Source organism: Orcinus orca, chromosome 14 (genome assembly GCF_937001465.1).
Source record: "Orcinus orca chromosome 14, mOrcOrc1.1, whole genome shotgun sequence".
Taxonomy (NCBI): Eukaryota; Metazoa; Chordata; class Mammalia; order Artiodactyla; family Delphinidae; genus Orcinus; species Orcinus orca.
The window spans coordinates 4,616,869-4,635,590 of record NC_064572.1 but is presented as its reverse complement, the minus strand read 5'-3'; the positions used below and the strand labels follow the sequence as shown (position 1 = coordinate 4,635,590).

Sequence of the window (18,722 nt, the reverse complement as noted above, 5' to 3'; positions counted from 1 at the left end):
ACATAACAAAACCCAATAAATAAAAGCTACAGGTGAATTAGTCATTAAAAAGTCAGAGAGCATTGATGCAATGTCCACCATTTTGTGTGAGGGAACAGACTGTATATACAACTTGGGGTCCGCAGTTGCTGCCTATCTAACCTCGACAGAGACCATGCATTCATCACCAGATATGAGGACAGACGGGCTCAATTCCACAAGCCAGTGGTCCCGGGGCTGCCAAACTGTAAGACGATCCCTAACTGACCTTTCCTATGGGTTGAGGTCCCTCTTTCCCTTCTCGTTTCCTGGGACCTCACCGCTTTGACTATCATTGTCTCTCCTGTAGCTTCCTCCTGTCTTCCCTGTTCAGAGACTAATCGGAGACTCTCGATGGTCCAGGGCTCTCCAGGGCTTCACATATCGTCACGATTTCCTAAGTGTTCCTCTACCTACTATATCCTACTCAATGCACCAATTAAGGAAAAAATGCTTTCTGTAAAGTGATTCCAGTTTCTGAACAAAGGTTACCTAAACAGGGGGAAAATGGCTGGTTTGGAACAAGAATGAATGGAAGTATTTTGTTTTGACTTTTTAGAGTTTTCAAAATAGTCAATTGTATTCTGAGAAAACAGATTAAAAATTGGAGAAACAAAGAAAAAAAAAGCAAATTGGCCCCACTCTCCCCTCTGGGCCAGTCCTGCTGAAGGGCTTCTTCTTTTTCTCCTGCCCCCTCAGCCCTGCACAGCCCTCTAGCCAACACCTGTGACCCTGGACGTATTGAACTCACCCGTCCACACACCTCCTCCTCTGCCAAACGTTGAACTTCTGTTCTTGCTAATCCCTCCACTTGTGCCCATCACATGACAGAGCTCACTGCACCGGAGACTCCCTTATGGAGTGAGTCACACCCCCGTCAAGCCCATGGTTGAGGGGAGAGAAATACAACCTCTCATGTGCCCACTTTACCATCACAGCCTTCATGGAGTCTGCAGCACCTCGGTGTAAATGTTGCAAAAGAGACGGTTGCTGTATTAGCTCTTGCCCTACTCCACGATCCTCACAGAGATGCCAGATGACACGACTAGTGCTCAGAGCCTTCACTTCCACCAGGATACACTTAGAGCACTCAGTCCAAGTGGTGACACCTTTCTATCCACCGGAAACAAAGTTACCACTTCAGGAGAAAGAGCAAGTCCCCACTCACCTGGGGACACATTGCCAAGAACTCAGCTGCTAGTATTCTCTCTCAGAGACACTGTTTACTCTGAGCAGGCAAATCCAAGGAAAGGGAAGAAAGCCATGAGACTTGAACCCTATCTAGAGTTTTCAGACCTAAGAGTCATGAACCCATAAATCTTTACCTGGGAGTGAACAACCACCCCACCTGCAAATGTGAACTGGTCTATGAGAAAAGAGGAGTAATCTTGTTTCCCATGGTCAAACTAAGAAGGCTTTGGCTACTGCTTCTCATAAGGGAAATATTAGTTTCCTAAATTTATTTATTAGGAAATAAAAATCAAAGAGTTTTTAAAGGTAATTAACCCATGATATTCCAAGTTATTATTCAGTTTCCTCCCTCACTCCAAATGCTAGGAGAACCTCCAGTGCACTGACCCCACTCTCCTAACATGTGTGCCAACCGTCTTCATTTTTATTCCAAATTAATCAAATCAAGTAATTTCAACATATAGTTATGAAGACCAACAATTTCCATATTCCTCTTTCCATATTCCTTCCAAATTCATCACATTTGCTGGTCAAGATTCCAATCTTGGAGGGCTCCAAGTACCTGCTTCTTCCATGACTGAATCTAAGTAGGATATTAAATCTGGTGGGGTTCGCAAATCTCCCAACATCTTTCAAATATCCCTGGACATTGTACTATATCTAGATGATTCAGTCTTATTCTATGCCTCACAAATATTTCAGACCTTCTCCATATCTTTTGATTTTTAATCATTCTCAGTACTTTTGCCACTTTCCACAAAAGGGACCACCTTCTACTAGACAGATTAATCAGATAATTTGAGGAAATTCTTCAGCTCACTGTCACAAAATCTACAAATATTCCTCACGGTTTATTCCCAAGCCCATAGTAAGAATTGAAGAATCATCTCTTCCTTGGCCAAGCCCAATTTCTCCAATTGTATTCTTTTCTCTCCTGCCTCCCTGGAAACTTCATGTAATTGATTATAATTTAATTATTATTTACCTTGGTATTAAAATACAGATGCTATAAAACCCTAAAAATATCTTCCTTGAATGTTTCATAAAATCAAACAACACCAGTCCTTATATAAAGCCACACAAAACCCACAACCTGATGGGCTGTTTGAAGGTTAAACATATTTATATAAAGACTAATCCTCCAGCTGCAATTCTCTTCCCAGAACTGGCCACAATTCACAAAACAGTGAGACCTCCGGCCAAGGCATCAAGACTGCTTTTGGAGGTTTTTAGAATATTAGCAAATTAAAGGAATCTCTTATACTTTCCTTACATATATCTAAGTGGTTAATGTGTTGAGAAGGAAAAGTTTTTGTTAGGGAAGTTTTTCCTTGATTAGATTTATCCTGATTGGCATCCAGATTAAAGGAGTTCTTTATGATTATACCGTATATGACGTTATCAGATCTATTAACAGGAGCCCACAGACAATTCTATGCCTGATTCTATAGAAAAAGACTAAAACTTTGAACTCAGGTGTGTGGTAGTTGCATACTTAAGTAAAGATACAAACACAGTTTTCCCACACCTTTTGTTTCTGGTGATTACTAAATAAAATTTTCCCCAGGAGGAATCAAAGTCATTTATTATTCAAAGAATTATTAATTTAAAGATACTTATTTAATTTGATTAAAGAACATTGGTCACAGGCCATCTGAGAGTAGATTAGGTTACTGTGTACACGGAATTTCTGTGCATTTACAATCCTTATGTAATAGTCAAGAGAAACTTGCTTTATGACTCTACGGTTTACTTTTCTGCAATTTGTCCAGAGAGGAAAACAGGAAAAAAAGAAAAGAAAAGAAAATGATGAGTAGAGATATCATGAAATATTACGGGTGTTGCCTGTAGGTTCTATTCAAGACAACAGAGAGAGGAGAGTTACTCAGCTAGTAATTTAAAGAAGGAATCTCTGAGGCACTGACATTTAACCTGAAAGTGAAGCGGTATAAGTGTAGCTGGAACTATGTATGTGTATATCAGGGAGGAGATGAACAGAGACGAGAGTGCTCATTGTAGAGATAAAATCGATGCTTGGTTCTGTTTGTGTGGTTCTGGGACGTTATGTCAATGACTGAGCCCCAAATAATTAGTGGAGCTGCTATCTGAAACTGCAGACGAGAGGAGTAGTTATTTGGGGAGGAAGTTCCTGGCTTCTGTCTGATATACATTTCATTGTAGGTGTCTGCTTCCCATGCAGTTATGGATGAGACCTCAGAAATGAATCTAGCATTCGTTTTTACGCATTATTATCATAGTGGTAACAGGAGAAGACTGAATAATTATAACAGTTTTCGAAGATGGTGTATATAGTAAAAAGAGAGAAGAGGGCTACAATGGAGTCTTGAGATGTTGAAATAGTATTGTTTGAGGAGAATTGTGCACAGTACACTGGCAGGAACTGACTAGTTTAAAGGCAGTGGGGAGTTTGTGATGTCAGAGGACCTTGGAAATATAAATTTCCTGACGGAGGTCATAGTCCAATTCTGCTTGGGTCCAAGTAAAATACGAGAAACATTCATTGGATTTAATCATGGAGACATAACTATAATGTTATAAAGGTTTATGTATACTCAAGTCAACAGTAACAGGGAGATCACCCCTAGTAAATAAAACTGTGGGAGGGGCGCCCAGAGATTGTCACTAATCCTGCACTGCTCTTTCAGTTTACTTTGGAAGGAGGAAATTCATTGGGCAGGAACTAGAGATAAATTGGTTCAGAGATTTTGTTTCAAGAATGAAGAAACTGAAAAAGATGAAAGGGAATGGACTGGGAAGAGATGGGTGTTCGCTGGTAGAAGAGCTTCAGTTTACAATTAATAATAAAACATCCTCCAGAGAGCAGGAGAGAAGGGGATACATTTGAGAAAAATGGGCTTATCCAGGCGTAGAAATGACTTTCAGTTTAAACAGGAGCGGCATCGCCAATGGGTGAAGATGCAGGAATAGGAGTGGACTTCATGACAGTGAGCTGACACATTTCTTCGAATATTCTACTTCATCTGCATGGTAGGAGGTGAGCACACTGTTGAAAGTGAGGGAAGGTGAGAATTTCAGGGATTCAAAGAAACAAGGGGAACATTCGAAGTGTGTGCAAAGCATGGGAGAATGGTTTATGATCACGTCCTGGTAGGATGCAGATATTTATAAAACGCATTGGGAGATACGTATGATAGATGCAGCCATAGGAAGAGGAGTTTTTTGTCATCCTTCATTGGGGTCTTGATCATCAGCTGTGCTGAGAGGTCAGAGGGACCTGAGAATTGTTCCATAAAACTCAGGAGACATGGGAGTGATCGGGAGGCTGGGTCAATGCACTGGAGGATTCCTGTGTTTGGAGAACCTAAGCACGGTAGTCATTGTGTGAACAGACTGGAGGGGAAGTGTTATGATAACAGGGAGGATTCCAGCCACTGATTTGATAGGCGACATATCCAGGTGAAATTTGAATCTGGGATCCACACCTCAACACCAGCATATTTAGGAATTTGAGATTCAGAAACAGCCTGAGCTACGTTTGAATTCTAGCTCTGTCATTTTCTAGCTGCATGATCTTCTCACATAAGCAAAATTTCAGATCCTAGCTTATGTTACTTGTTAAAAGGTAACTAATCTATAAGTAACAGGGTTGTACTAAAGATAAATGAGCAAACGTAGGTAAATCTCAATCACAGGGTCTCAAAAGGAATGTTTTCTCTTTTCAGGATCTCAGGATCAAAGGGTTGTTATCCACCCCTCTTCCTGACACATTATCAGTATTTGTCTATGCAGTAGTTAATGATTAACATTGACTTAGGTAGCACTTGACAGTTGACACATACTTCCCTATAGAAAAATTATGAAGTGAAGAATGTTTCTCCCCATGACATTTAGTAGGACAGAACTCCACCTACTCTTTCACTAATGTATCTGAAGGTGTCGACTAAATTTCACCCCAAATTAAACTTCACTCTATATTTGATGAGCGTGTCTGCCCTGTGTGGATTGTGGTACCAACAGTGGGCTTATGATGTACGTACTCCTGCTGCTTTCCTGTGCAAGGGGTTTTTAGCCCTGATTTGTGTGACAAGACCTTCCAACAAGACATGAGTCCCTGGATTGTTTTCCCCAACATGAAGTAGATCCAAAGTGGCCTGGCCACATGGTCCAAGGCCATGGAGGGCAGCAATAGGGTTGAGGCCCTCATGTTGCCTGATTCCCACATGGGGAGGAACCAAGGTGACTGAGGGCAAGGGCATCCGGGGTGTGGGGAGAGGGCACAGCAGGGAGGGTGGGGTCTCTGAAGCACTGGGGCGGGTGTTGGAGAAAAAATCCTGGTGCGTTTGCTCAAGAATTATTTCATGAAACATTTGAGAGTGGTGTTCTTTCTGTGGAGTCAACATTCCCCAACTGATCATTGTGCGGGTTTCCTGCAGTTTGGTGTAACTCCTAGGAAATGAACATTAATGAAATAACTCTGAAAAAGTAGCTCTAATAGAAGTACAACACCCAAGGATTTTCATGTTTTATGTGTAAATGAAAATATTACTGTCTTGATTATGTGCAGTAGCCTACACTGCCTTATTGTTGACCCTGGAAAGAGGGGGTTCACCATATCTACACATGCTCAGGGGTTAGGTGGTAGAGCTCATTCCCAGGTGAGTGGCTGGGGATTCATGCCTGGAATGCCTAACAATGCTTTAAATGCCTGGATTCTCTTGGTTGCTTTCCCTTTCCTCATCTTTACCTGCTCAGTTTTTCATCTGACCCTGCATAAGTATGCAGAGGCGGACAAGTGTTGGCTGAGTTCCTTACAATGAAACAACATGTGAGAAGAGACTTATTTTTATTCTTGAATTGGTCCATCTTTTGGCAAATGGTCAGGTTTCTCCTTTTGGCCTGGATCTTCTAAGTACACCCATGAAATACTAATGCCAGTTATGTTCACCACCCTGTTAGGGAGACTGATGTGGAAATAATCTCCTTCCGTCATTCACACCCACTTGTTCCAGACTCAATTAATGCTGTGACTTCACAGAACACATGGGAGAGATTTTCACTAAAAACAATAAATACAGCCCTTAGCCTCAGTAAAGAAAAATTCCCTAATTACCATGTGAATGACTACAACAGCCTCAGGTGTATGATGAACACAGGTGATAGTAATGAGAGAAACAAGTTTGCAGACCCGGGGTGGTGGTGGGGGGGTGGGGGGTGGAGCAGATGTGAAAGGTGCTGGGGTGGAGGTGGATGCTGGACAATAAAGAGTAATGAGGAATTATTTACTATTTCTAATTTTTTAAATATTAAACTTTTTATAGACTATATTTGAACATTTTTAAGTCTACAAAAGATGATAAATAAAATTTCCTTCCTTCACAATAACTCAATTATCCTATGTGTACTTTTCTTTTTAAAGAGTTTCCTATTTATTTATTTATTATTTATTTTTGGCTGTGTTGGGTCTTTTTTGCTGAGCACGGGCTTTCTCTACTTGCTGCGAGTAGGGGCTACTCTTCGTTGAGGGGCACAGATTCCTCATTGCCATGTCTTCTCTTATTGCTGAGCACGGGCTCCAGGCGCGCATGCTCAGTAGTTGTGGCTCACGGGCTTGGCCGTTCCGCGGCACGTGGGATCCTCCCAGACCAGAGATGAAACCCATGTTTCCTGCATTGGCAGGTGGACTCTCAACCACTGCGCCACCAGGGAAGTCCCTCCCTATGTGTTCTTCACCTTTGTTCAAACTTGAAAATTGAATGTAACATATGCAGATTATTATTTTCTTAATTGTAACTGTGTATTGAGGAGAAAGTGTATGATAGAATGAAATGTAGGGCACTGGACAGGAAATGACACATTAGGGAGCTCGAAGCCCTCACTCCCCGACAGTAACATCAATACAGCCACCAGGGTTTGTCAGCACAGGGGACCCAAGAAGTGGCAACAATGATCTCTTTTCTGCTCCCACCACTCTCAGACCTGGCAGGAGTATGGATTACCTGCCGATATGTGTGTGTGCGTTTCTTTTTTCTTGGTGCCACAGCTGGACTTGCTGATTGAGCCTGCGTGTTTTAAGAAAGCAATGGCCATGTTGCGCTAACAATACAGTGGACCCTCCGTCGCTCTTGTGTCTTTGGGAGTTGAGTGCACACAATATTTGTATGATGGATCCAGACGCGAACTTCCAGTTGTCCTCTTGGCTCATACCTGCTATGTCAGGGGAATGTTCTTCCCTTGGGAAATCAGCTCAAATCTTTTGGACAGAAAGGCTGCACAGGTGTAGGTTGGGGCCAGCAACCCTCGGCATGGACGACTGGGCAAACCAAGTGAATTGCTAAGGGTTCCTGATATGAAGAAACAGGCTGAGGACATAGGGAGGCCAGGCCTGCAGAGTGAAAGTTCTTCTTGCCTGTAGGTAGCTCTGGGTGTGGGTGGAGGAGAGACATTGAGGGGCTGAGATGCCAGCTGCCGGTCCCAGGACTGCAGAAGGAGGGGGCAGAAAAGCAGGAAGTGTGGCTCATGTTTGTTTCTGACACACTCATCGTTCTGGTTCTTGACTCCAGGCTGTAAGGAGGAATTTACTCTTGTTTTGCAAAGTTGCTTTACCTATTCCAATCCTCTACTTTTCCATTTACTCTTTTCAAAAGATATATATAAACTCGCTATTTTCATTAAACAGCTTGTCATCAACATTTTTTCCAAGTCAATACCTATACATCTAGCTCATTTAAAAAAAAAATCAATAAACCAAAGCACAAAGTGATATTACTGTATTGTCTGAGTGTACTTGAAATTTACTTACCTGGTCCCTCTCAATGGCTTTCTAAATGTTCTGTTCTTAAGTAATACTGATATCAATATTCTTAGTACACATGTATTTGCACAAATGTTCCCACCTACCCACTTCTTGTCATTTGACTGTGCTTGTGGAATATGTAAAGATCAATTAGGTGGTCAAGTTATCAATCGTTTCCTTTATGGCTTCTGGGCCCTGGTTTTGATGTTTTAGTAACATCTCCACTCTGCAATTACAGAATAAAATGTCGTCCGTGTTTTCTATTGGTACGTTCATGGTTTCAGCTTACAGTTCACGCAGTCCATCCCCCTGCAGAATTTTCCTTGTTTACAGCGGCCGGCGGCCCAGGAATAGCGTGAAGAGCGCGTCTCCTTCGCGGCAGCCTCCCGGCACCATCCTCCCAGCTCCTCGTCTCCCGTCTGCTGCCGGGGTCGCGCCGTGTCGTGCCGAGCCGGGCGCTAGCTCCGAGGCGGACTCCCCGAGACGAGCTCGGGCGTTTGGGCGGCCGGCACTGCACCCTCGCCTTTCGGCGATCGGGATCCGGCCCGGGGACGTTCGAGCCGGTGGTCGGGCGCCACCTGGCGGCCGCTTTTATAGCGTCCCTTGTCTCCGGAGCTTCGGCGATCTTCGCGAGGGCTGACATTCGGACGCCGAGCGCGAGGCAGCGTTCCAGGAGCCCGGCTATGCGTGTGGCGACTGTCCCGGTGGTCCCGGGGCATGGGCTCCTCCTGCGTTCGCTGGAGATTGGGTGTGTAGGTTTACGAGGATGTGAGCGTTGCCTTGCTCCCTAGGGTGGTGTGAGGGTTGCCTGGCTTGGTCGACCAGCAACCGCCCGTGCCCCTCTGGCCACGGGAACTGAGCGGACTCGACCCTACCTGGGCCGCCCGCCGCGTTGCGTAGGGAAAGGTTCTTGCGAGCCCTCCGGAGCGCCTGAGGCTTGATGGTCCGTCCTTCTGAGTCACTTTAGGAGCGTTCATTTTCTACCACTTCGGTCCACCAGCGTCCCACTCCGGACGTGGGGAACGCACCGGGCACGGGCGTTGAGGCCGTTGGAGGGCCCGATGTGCTTGTTGTCTGTCGAGCTTGGGTCCCGGTCTCCGGGGCATGGGCGCATGTTGCTCTCGCGGGATTTGGACGTGCAGACATGCATAATGTGAGGGCGGCGCTGCGCTCCCTAGAAGTCGTTGAATGGTGGGTCTGCTCGTTTCGACCGGCACTCCCTTGTGTCTCTTGCGCGTGAAACGCCCACATTGAAGCATGTGGTCAAGAGAGGGTATCCATCCCCGGAGTCGTCCGTGTGGCCCGTTGGTCGTACTTCCGCTTTCCAAGTGTCGCCTGAGAGTGGTTCTAAGTCTCCTACGGACGTGGACGCCGACAAGTTTCCGCCGGCCTTCTCTCTTGATCCCTTTCGCCCTTATTCCCAAATATGTTTTTCTCCGCAGTGGGTAGGCCCCGAATGGCGTAACGAGGAGGCACTGGAAGTGCGACCCTGGCCTTCACGTCCTCCTTCCCACGGGACCGCCGCGCCCCATCCAATAGGACGCCCGGTGCTGCTTCTTGGCCGCCTTGGGAAAACAGTGCGTCCCGGTCCCGTCGCCGTGGTGGAGCTCCTCCCCTGCGGTTACTTTCTCCGAAATCCGCGAGAAGCGGTATGTGGCTCTGCAGATGGTATTCCCCTGCAGGCCGAGGTGCGTCTGCGGGGGAGCGCCCGGCGTCCCCACTTCTGTTGGCCTCGTCGGCGAAGCGATTGTGTGGACCAGGTTCTCTCACCACAGGTGAAAACAAGGACAGTCGCAGGCGAGAGAGGAGGGCGCTACAGGCGCAGCCACGGTTCCGCCTGTGGCTTGGTGGTTGGAGAAGCCTAACAAATGGGGAAATGGGGAGGAGCTTGGGGCGTCTGGTGATGGTCGTGAAGAGGCACGAGGCGATGCGCGGTCCTGGGTGGGCGCGGTTGTCAGAGGCTTCTCGTGAGAATCTCGTACTGGAATGGCCTCTGAACGCGCGTGTGGACGAGGAGACAACGCGGGGAGAGAAATGGGACCTGTGGTGGGCCAGAGGGGATGAGTTCGGATGGGTGGAGGCGCACCTTCTCTTCCGTGCCATCCAGATGTATCCCGGTGGTTTTTCCTCCATTTGGTTGTTACCTGGCGTCCGCTGCTGCAAGGACGACTAGATGACCATACAGCATTGTCCTGGCAAGAAACAATTTCAGTGACTTGAGAATTTGTTTTGAGATCCACTAGTGTAGACACTGGTGAAGTGAGAAATTTTGAGATCTACAGAACCGAAAATTACTATTGTTACTCAACTGTATTGTAATTACCATTGTTTGTAATTAGTGATAAAACTGAGTAAAGTTGAGTCACACAGTAGCTGATTAATTGGAGATGATCAAAGCGGGGTTTTCAGTATTTCTAAATACTGCTCAATGGGCAGAGGGCAAGGTGGAGAGAGCAGGTATGTGCCAGGTAAGGCTGTGACAAGTGTGAGAATAAAGAGAGGTGCTGAGCAGATTATGGAGGGGTTCTGAATGGTACAAGAGGCTGAAAAGCATTCTTAAAGATATGTGGGGGGGCAGATCTGATAAGTTGCAGTTTACAGAAAGAGAAAGGCTCATTGCTAGTCTTCACAGAAGGATTCAGTAACGGAGTATCTTATCAAATGCTCTCAGTTAAAAACAGTCCAGGTAATAAATCCTTTAGAAACATACCCTACACATTTGCTCGCAGAATTATGCATTGCTGCATTGTTTGTAATATAAACGGATTATTGAATATCAGCGTACATCCCAACGTGGGTTGGCAAAGTGCATTGTAGTACATCATCCAGTGCACTGTCGTGCAGGAAACGATGTCTTGATAGAGGATAATTTGCAAGATACTGTCAAATGAATAAAAGCAAGCTATAACAACACTGTGCCTAGTGTTCTATTTGTGTTTTTAATTAGGGTGCCAAGGAGAAATGTATATTCATATTTGCTTGTATGCACATAAAGACACTCTGGAAGTTTGACGTGGGAAATCAGATACATGGCTACCTGTGGAGGGCAGGGGCTCCTGGGCAAAGAGGGGAGGCGGTGCGGGGCACAATGTAATGCAATTTTCAGGACCTTCAACCATGTACATGTATTACAACCTCTCTAGAAATCCAAGAAATTGAATTTTTTAAACCTCCAAGGATTAAAATGCATTTACTATTTCTACCGAGTACATGTCAAGTTTGTTTTACCATGGAGCTATGCCTTCTCTAAAATGTCTACTCAAGCCTTCCATGGTGATTTTGACTATTTTCCCTTACTTTGGTAGCAGACAAAACCAGGGTAATCAATGGCTGTGTAGTTCATCAGCCCCTGCAGTGGCTCCCCTGCGTTTTATCTTTCAAATACTTTATACACTGTGTTTTTTGGTGCTATTTTCATAAGTTTTATTTGCAAGAAAGAGGATAGAGGAGAAATAAAGCTGTATTAGGGTTTTGCTAGGGTTGCCAGAACAAGATAGTGCAGACTGGGAGGCTTAATTTTCTCACAGCTCTGGAGGCTTTGAGTTCAAGGTCAAGGTGTCTACAGGTTCAGTTTCTTCTGAGGCCTTGCTCGCAGGTGGCTGCATTCTTGCTGCATCCGCAGATAGACTTAACTCTATGAGCTGAGTGTGCATGGCTGTGTCCTAATCTTCTCATAGGGGCACAGCTCTGGATTAGGGCTCACCCTTGTGACCCATTTTAACTTTATCATCTCTCCTAAGGCCCTATTCCCAAATACAGTCACATTCTGAGGTACAAGGGTCTGGACTTCAATATATGAACTTACAGGGTTTCAGTTCAGACCTGAAGGGAAGCTGCTCCCCGTTGGTTGAAGCAGAAATCTCAGAGGAGAGAGGAGTCTTCCCACATGGCCTAGAACTTCTTGACACAGCCAAGTCATGACCCATAAGCCTGATTCCATGGTTTTGCATGTCTCTGTGACACAGAGTGGAGGTCAGGGAATGACTAAGGAATTATGTCCTCAGTACATTGTCACTAAATATTTCTGCCTTTTGGAGGCCATGTGTTCACAAAAGTAAAGAAGTTATGTTTTGCTCAGCAAGTTCTCGGCTGTGGAAGTACACAACACACCGAGGAATCAGCCTAAGTGTCTCCCATATCCTGATCAGGCCACGGACACAGGAGCAGGAGACAGCCATTAGAGGCCACAGCCTTGCTGGGAAGCAGGTGCACCACCAGTTTAGCTCAATCAGATCTGTGTTCTAGGTGCTGAGCCTTGAGGAGGGCGTCAGTCCTGGGACACTGTGGACACAATGTAGAAAAATTACCTTAAACTCTGAGTCATACTTAAATAGAAAAAATGTGAGATGTTAATTCTTATTGCCTCCACTGAGCTATAAACTTGGTGAAGGTGGTTATGTTATACGTTTCACCTCTTAGTCTCCTGAAAATTCCACGTGCTGGAATCCTGGAGACTCTCAATAAATATTTGTTACTTTAATGAGTGGTGTGTGAGAGAGCTACCTGATTTTTCTTGAAGACTCTTCTATAATTTACAAAATCCAGAACACTTGGGATATATGTTCTCCCTTAAGTATCTGATGGATACTGTGGACCCGAGACCTCGTAATGCACATGCACAGACACACATTGCTGCAGTCGGCCTCAAGTGTTCTATTTCCCTCTTTTCAAGCTCATAGACCAACCCTTTAGCATTCTATATATACGGGCTTTATACTGGTTTTGTGGGTGTGGGTGTGTGCATCAAGAAAGAAAAAGTTAATGGATTTGAAGGGAGAGAACACATCATGTAGCTCCTGCCCTCTCTCAAGCCAACCCGACAGCAGATAAACTTAGGACATAGGCATTCTCCACGGGGACCATCTCTTTTCCCCAGGTCTTTATTTTTCTTTATTTTTAACATCTTTATAGAGTATAATTGCTTTACACTGGTGTGTTAATTTCTGCTTTATAACAAAGTGAATCAGCTCTATAGCCTGGTCCTTATTGATTAGCACCATTCTCATTGGAGGAAGAATGGAACTCGGGAGGGGGACCAAGTCCCTCTGACTTCCCTGGCTCAGGGTGCAGAGGGTGGGAGGGGTGCCCCAGCCCCTGCCCCTGCCTCTGTTTACTCCCTGAAGAGTAGGGGCCACAGCCTCAGCTGCAGAAGCAGAAGAGCCACTCCTCTTCTCTTTGCTTAGTGTTCTCATGCAATATCTCTTCCAATATTTTCACTTTCAGCATATGAATGTCCATACTTCAAAGTGAGTCTCTTGTAGACAACATATAGTTGGACCCTTTTTACGTCTATCTTGTCCATCTTTGTTTTTTTTAATGTTATTAGTCACTTATATTTTAGTATGAAACTTATTTTATTTCTTTATATTTAAATATTTAAGACCTACATAATTTATTTTAGTATCCAAATTGGTTTAAAAACAGCCACGCCTGACTCTGTATATTAAATAATTCAACCATTTTACACTTAACTTAAAACGACATCTCTATCACATATTAAATTTTTGTTTTTCCTTTTCCTCCTATGTCATAAGAATGTCCAGAGGAACTGAATTTAGTTGACTTCTTTAACTGTATAGAATACCTAGTCGTATTATATGAGAAGGCCATGGCAGGAGAGAAATATAATTCTACACACTAGTATGTATTCTAGACTGACTAGTCTCTTTCACTGACCATCAGACTATTTCTACTTGGCTTTGTATTTCCAGTGAAGTTACATTTTCATATCCGCATGGATACCATGGCTTAAAATGCCCTGTACATCCTCAATATACCTGTAAATACATTTATCGACATCATTCGGTGCCTACTGTGTACATGCACCAAGCTAAGGAGTGAACCAGACAAATACAACTCTTCCCACAATGTGGCATGAATATTATCTGGTAGAAGACAATCCTTAAATATTCACACCAATAATCCATCACAGCTGTGTTTGGTGCTACAAAGTATACCCTTTGCAGCTGAGAAGTCTTGTTTCCAGATCTCTTCCCTTCTGCATACTTTGAGTGCACAGCCGATTTCCAATTCCCAATGAAAAATACCAGAAGGAACTTGGAGAATTATCTTCAGAGTATTTGCAAGATGTCATAAGCTAATGAGAGGAGTAGGAAAAAATAGTTAAAACAAACCCCTAAAATATTAGGCAACAAAGTCTCATCAGCTCAATGCACTTGGGGACAGTCCTTTAAACTCTCAGGTCTATATCCTGAGCAAAGCCAGTCCCATGGCAGATGAGGTCCCAAACAAGTTAAATAAGATCAAGAATGTGGCAGAAAGGCAACTCCAATGCAGGATAATTTTGCCGTTTGAAAGGGAAAACCTGTTACTACCATTTTATGTACTGTGCCCTATTTTCCTGGGGTGTCCCTATTCTCTACAATGAATAGGTTTCAAAACTGTGGGCAACTGGAAAGAATAATGTTAATAGCCGAAACAAAAAATTCCTTTATGAGAAAAAGAAAAAAGAAAACCAAAAAAACCACAAAATTTTCCAACCAGCAAATTTTACATGCATTAAGAGGCTACAGAGTCACTGACAGTGATTAAACCACAGAGCACCAGTTTTCCACCTGAAACTGGAAAGGATTTTTTTTTTAAATTAAAGTAGATATGTCTGAGGGCATCTAAATATAAGTAATTCTTTCCTTTGTAAAAAATTTCTCCCTCGGGGTGGGATAGGGAGGGTGGAAGGGAGACGCAAGAGGGAGGGAACATGGGCACACATGTATACATACAGCTGATTCACTTTGTTACAGAGCAGAAACCAACACATTATGTAGAAACTATACTCCAATAAAGATATTTAAAAAAAAATTCTCCCTCACTGAACCCATTTTGATGGTAACAAATAAATGTGACTTTAAAATAGCCTAAAAAAAACCCCAACATAAGTATTTGTTTTTTGTTTTGTTTTTTTCAGTACGCGGGCCTCTCACTGCTGTGGCCTCTCCCGTTGTGGATCACAGGCTCCGGATGCGCAGGCTCAGCGGCCATGGCTCACGGGCCCAGCTGCTCCGTGCATATGGGATCCTCCTGGACCAGGGCATGAACACGTGTCCACTGCATTGGCAGGCGGACTCTCAACCACTGCACCACCAGGGAAGCCCCAAGAGGCCAATTTAAGACAAAAACAAATGGGTAACTTGTATTTTTACTTTAAAATAAGTTTGAGATTTCTGAAGTCTATGTTGATGAAAGAGGATGTCAACAAATTCACTCATCACCATACATAAAGTTAAGCTTTCTAAACTAAATCTCTTTAGCATGAGATCAAAAACAGTCTGCTCTTAGAAGATCCCCAAATGCTATCTCTTCCAACTCTTTAAAAGCTAGCTTGTTTCTCCAAGAAGCAAAATACATTCATTTTTGCAAACAAACACCATAGGTATCTGAAATGCAAAATAACCAGCAAGTCACATTCTTTTTCACAGAATTTGCAGGCATCTATCACCTTTTTCTCAGATTGTTTATTTCCCTGTTTCTTTTTTTTCACTGGCAGGACGGTCCAGAACCTCTATTTTGCCTTTTCCATCTTCTGAATTAGGAAGCTTAATGGTATCGATGGTGACTTCACCTTCAGAAGAGGTGCTATCATCTTCATCCTCAAATTCTGAACTGTCCTCTGAACTGTCTTGTGAATTCTCTTCTGAACTGTCCTCTTCTTTTGAATCAGACTGATTCATCTCAAACAAGGCCATAACCATTTGCATAACTTTTCCGAGAGTGTCAATATTTTCAATATTGAAATGACCAGGTGGTGCAGCTGACATTTCTTTCCTTAGCTTTTCGTTTGCCTGAGCCATCTGTGGGAGAAAGCTCTGTACTTGGTCCAATAGGGGACTCCTCTCTATCCGAACTTTTTGAAGAGTGGAATTCTTTCTGGAATTAGGCTTGGAGTTGATGACCAACTTGTCCCGTATACCTCCGTGGCTGACACTGCCCGACGTCAGCACCTCCCTGGACACCGAGACCCCGGAGCCGTCCCAGGAAAACGACGAACAACTCGTATCAGGCTGGGATTCGCCGCGGGCCTCCATGCTGCTCGCCCGTCTTCAGAGCAGCCCCTCCAGGCCCGGATGCCGGATAAAGGCTGGGGACATCTTTGTTTTTTAACTGATGAGTTTAAGATATATATATATATAGATAGATAGATAGATAGATAGATAGATAGATAGATAGATATAGATATAGATATAGATATAGATATATATAGATATAGATAAATTACTGATATGAAATGACATTTAATTGCCAATTTGTTTTCTGTAATGTCATATAGCTTTTCTGTCCCACATTTTCTCACATACTGACGTCCTTTGTTCTTACTCTTTGTACTGACTCATTTTTAAATTAATTTCTTTGGCTGTGCCAGGTCTTAGTTGTGGCATGGGGGAAATTTGATCTTCTTTGCAGCATGCGAACTCTTAAGTGTGGCAAGTGGGATCTAGTTCCCTGACCAGGGATTGAGCCCAGGCCCCCTGCATTGGGAGGGTTGAGTCTTCACCACTGGACCACCAGGAAAGTCCCCTGACTTGACTTACATTTAATTTCCTTCTGTGTATATTCTATAGATATTAAATTTGTGGACACCATGGAGATTACATATAAAATCCTATCAAACTAGCTTAAACTGATATCAACATAATTTTAATCACATGCAAAATCTCTATTACATCTCCTATTACATTACACATTAATTACATATTATTAATATCACAAGTCACATATGTATACATTGTTTTCTGTTAATGTAGATGTACGAATTAGTTATTTGGGGATGTTATAACAAAATGCCACAGCTTGGGTAGCTTATAAACAGAAGTTTATTTCTCATGGTTCTGGAGGCTGAAGTGTGAGATCAAGGTGGTTAGGTAAAGGTCTTTTCTGAGTCATAGACTTTTCATTATATCATCACCTGGAGGAAGGGGCTAGAGAGCTCTCTGAGGTCTCTTTTAAAAGCACACAAGAGACTTCCCTGGTAGGCCAGTGGTTAAGAATACTCCTTCCAATGCAGGGGACATGGGTTCGATCCCTGTTCAGAGAACTAATATCCCACATGCCAAAGGGCAACTAAGCCCATATGCCGCAACTATTGAGCGTGTATGCTGGCTCTAGAGCCTGTCTGCCACAACTACAGAGCCTGTGTGCTGCAACTACCGAGCCCCCATGCCACAGCTAGATATGAAGCCTGTGCATCACAACAAAGATCCCACGTGCTGCAACTAAGAGTGAATGCAGCCAAATAAGTAAATAAATACATATTTTAAAATAAATAAAAGCACACACATCCTATTCATGGAGGCTCTGCCCTCATAACCTGAGCACCCCCCAAAGGCCCTACATCCTAATACCAACACATTTGGAGGTTTTATTTTTAACATATGAATTTTAGGGGAAAAAATCATGCAATAGCAATACATTTATATTTTAATATTTTGGTTTTAAAAAATATCCTAGAAATAAAAAGTGTAGTTACAAGTCAAAATTAAAGATTTTTTCTTCTATTTGTCCATTTATTTACCTTTATAAGAGAAATATATATTTTCATATGGCCTCAAGTTTCTGGTGTCCTTCGATTTGAAATTGAAGTACTCCCTTTAGCATCTCTTGAAGGATAGGTATTATGGTACTGAACTCCTTCAGGTTTTGTCTGAGACTGTCTCTCATTTTCCTCATGTTTGAAGAATAATATTGTAAGATATAGAATTGTTGGTAGGTAGTTCCCACCATGCTTTAAGCATATCATTTCACTCTCTTCTGGCCTGCAAAATTTCTGATGAGAAAACAACTGATAATCTTACTGACAATCACAATTAACTGGATCATAATAATTGTCACATATAACTTTGTTTATATATATTTCTTAATGCTAACCTACTTACAAAAGTACTTATTGTTACAAACTTTTGTATTTATCATTTCAAGACACCTTAACAAATCAATAATTTTATTCTACTTATTTATAAAATAAGAGGTTATTAGCCAAAATTATGAATTCATAGCTGAAATGTGTGGTAAAACATTCTTGATAAGAGTCTTTCATGTCTGAGAATTTTGATATGAACTCCGGCTTTTCAGTTTGATTTTAGCATTGGTAGATCCAGTGTGAGGATTCAATGTTGACTAAGGAATTAAAAATCCCTCAGGGCTCTCCTTCATTCATTACAGTAAAAGTGTTTTCCATGCTGTGAAAAATCATGTGTATGTAAGTCTATTCAATGATATTCTCCAGTTAAAATGATCTCCATGTCAGTTACATACACATAGTATGTAAATCTTCTGCATGGACATCCCCTCTTTGTAACATTTCTACTAGATATCATCAAAATTCAGTCTAATTTAGTCTAAAAAGTGAACACTTTATGTTGGGCTAGTGTTTACACTGCACCATAACTGAGTTCTATGAATCTGCTGAATTCCTCACTTACCTCATTCCCAGGTTTCACATGTGGATGACCAGAGTTCACACCTGAATAAATTTACTATTTTCTTACAGCTACATTGGTCCACAGGGAAATAACTTGCCTGAATATCATTTCTTGCTTTTAATGGTCACAATTTTTGCTTGAAATAAGACAAAAATAATAATTAAATTAAATAAATAAGAAACGACACATGTGACATTAGGGGGATTAAATTGTTGAAAAGTACATTACATGGGGAAAGAACATGAATTTGAGGAATACACCAGTGAATAGAAACATGGTTTAGAAAAATGTTAATAAGATATTCA

At 42.8% G+C, this 18,722-nt stretch overlaps 1 protein-coding gene across 1 annotated transcript; it reads right to left on the bottom strand.

Moving 5' to 3' along the window:
- Positions 1-15,201: 15,201 nt before the first annotated feature.
- LOC125961024 (NOP protein chaperone 1-like) lies at positions 15,202-16,026 on the bottom strand. The gene has a single exon (XM_049697088.1). The coding sequence runs from the start codon at positions 16,024-16,026 to the stop codon at positions 15,457-15,459; it is 570 nt and encodes a 189-aa protein (XP_049553045.1). The 3' UTR covers positions 15,202-15,456.
- Positions 16,027-18,722: the final 2,696 nt, after the last annotated feature.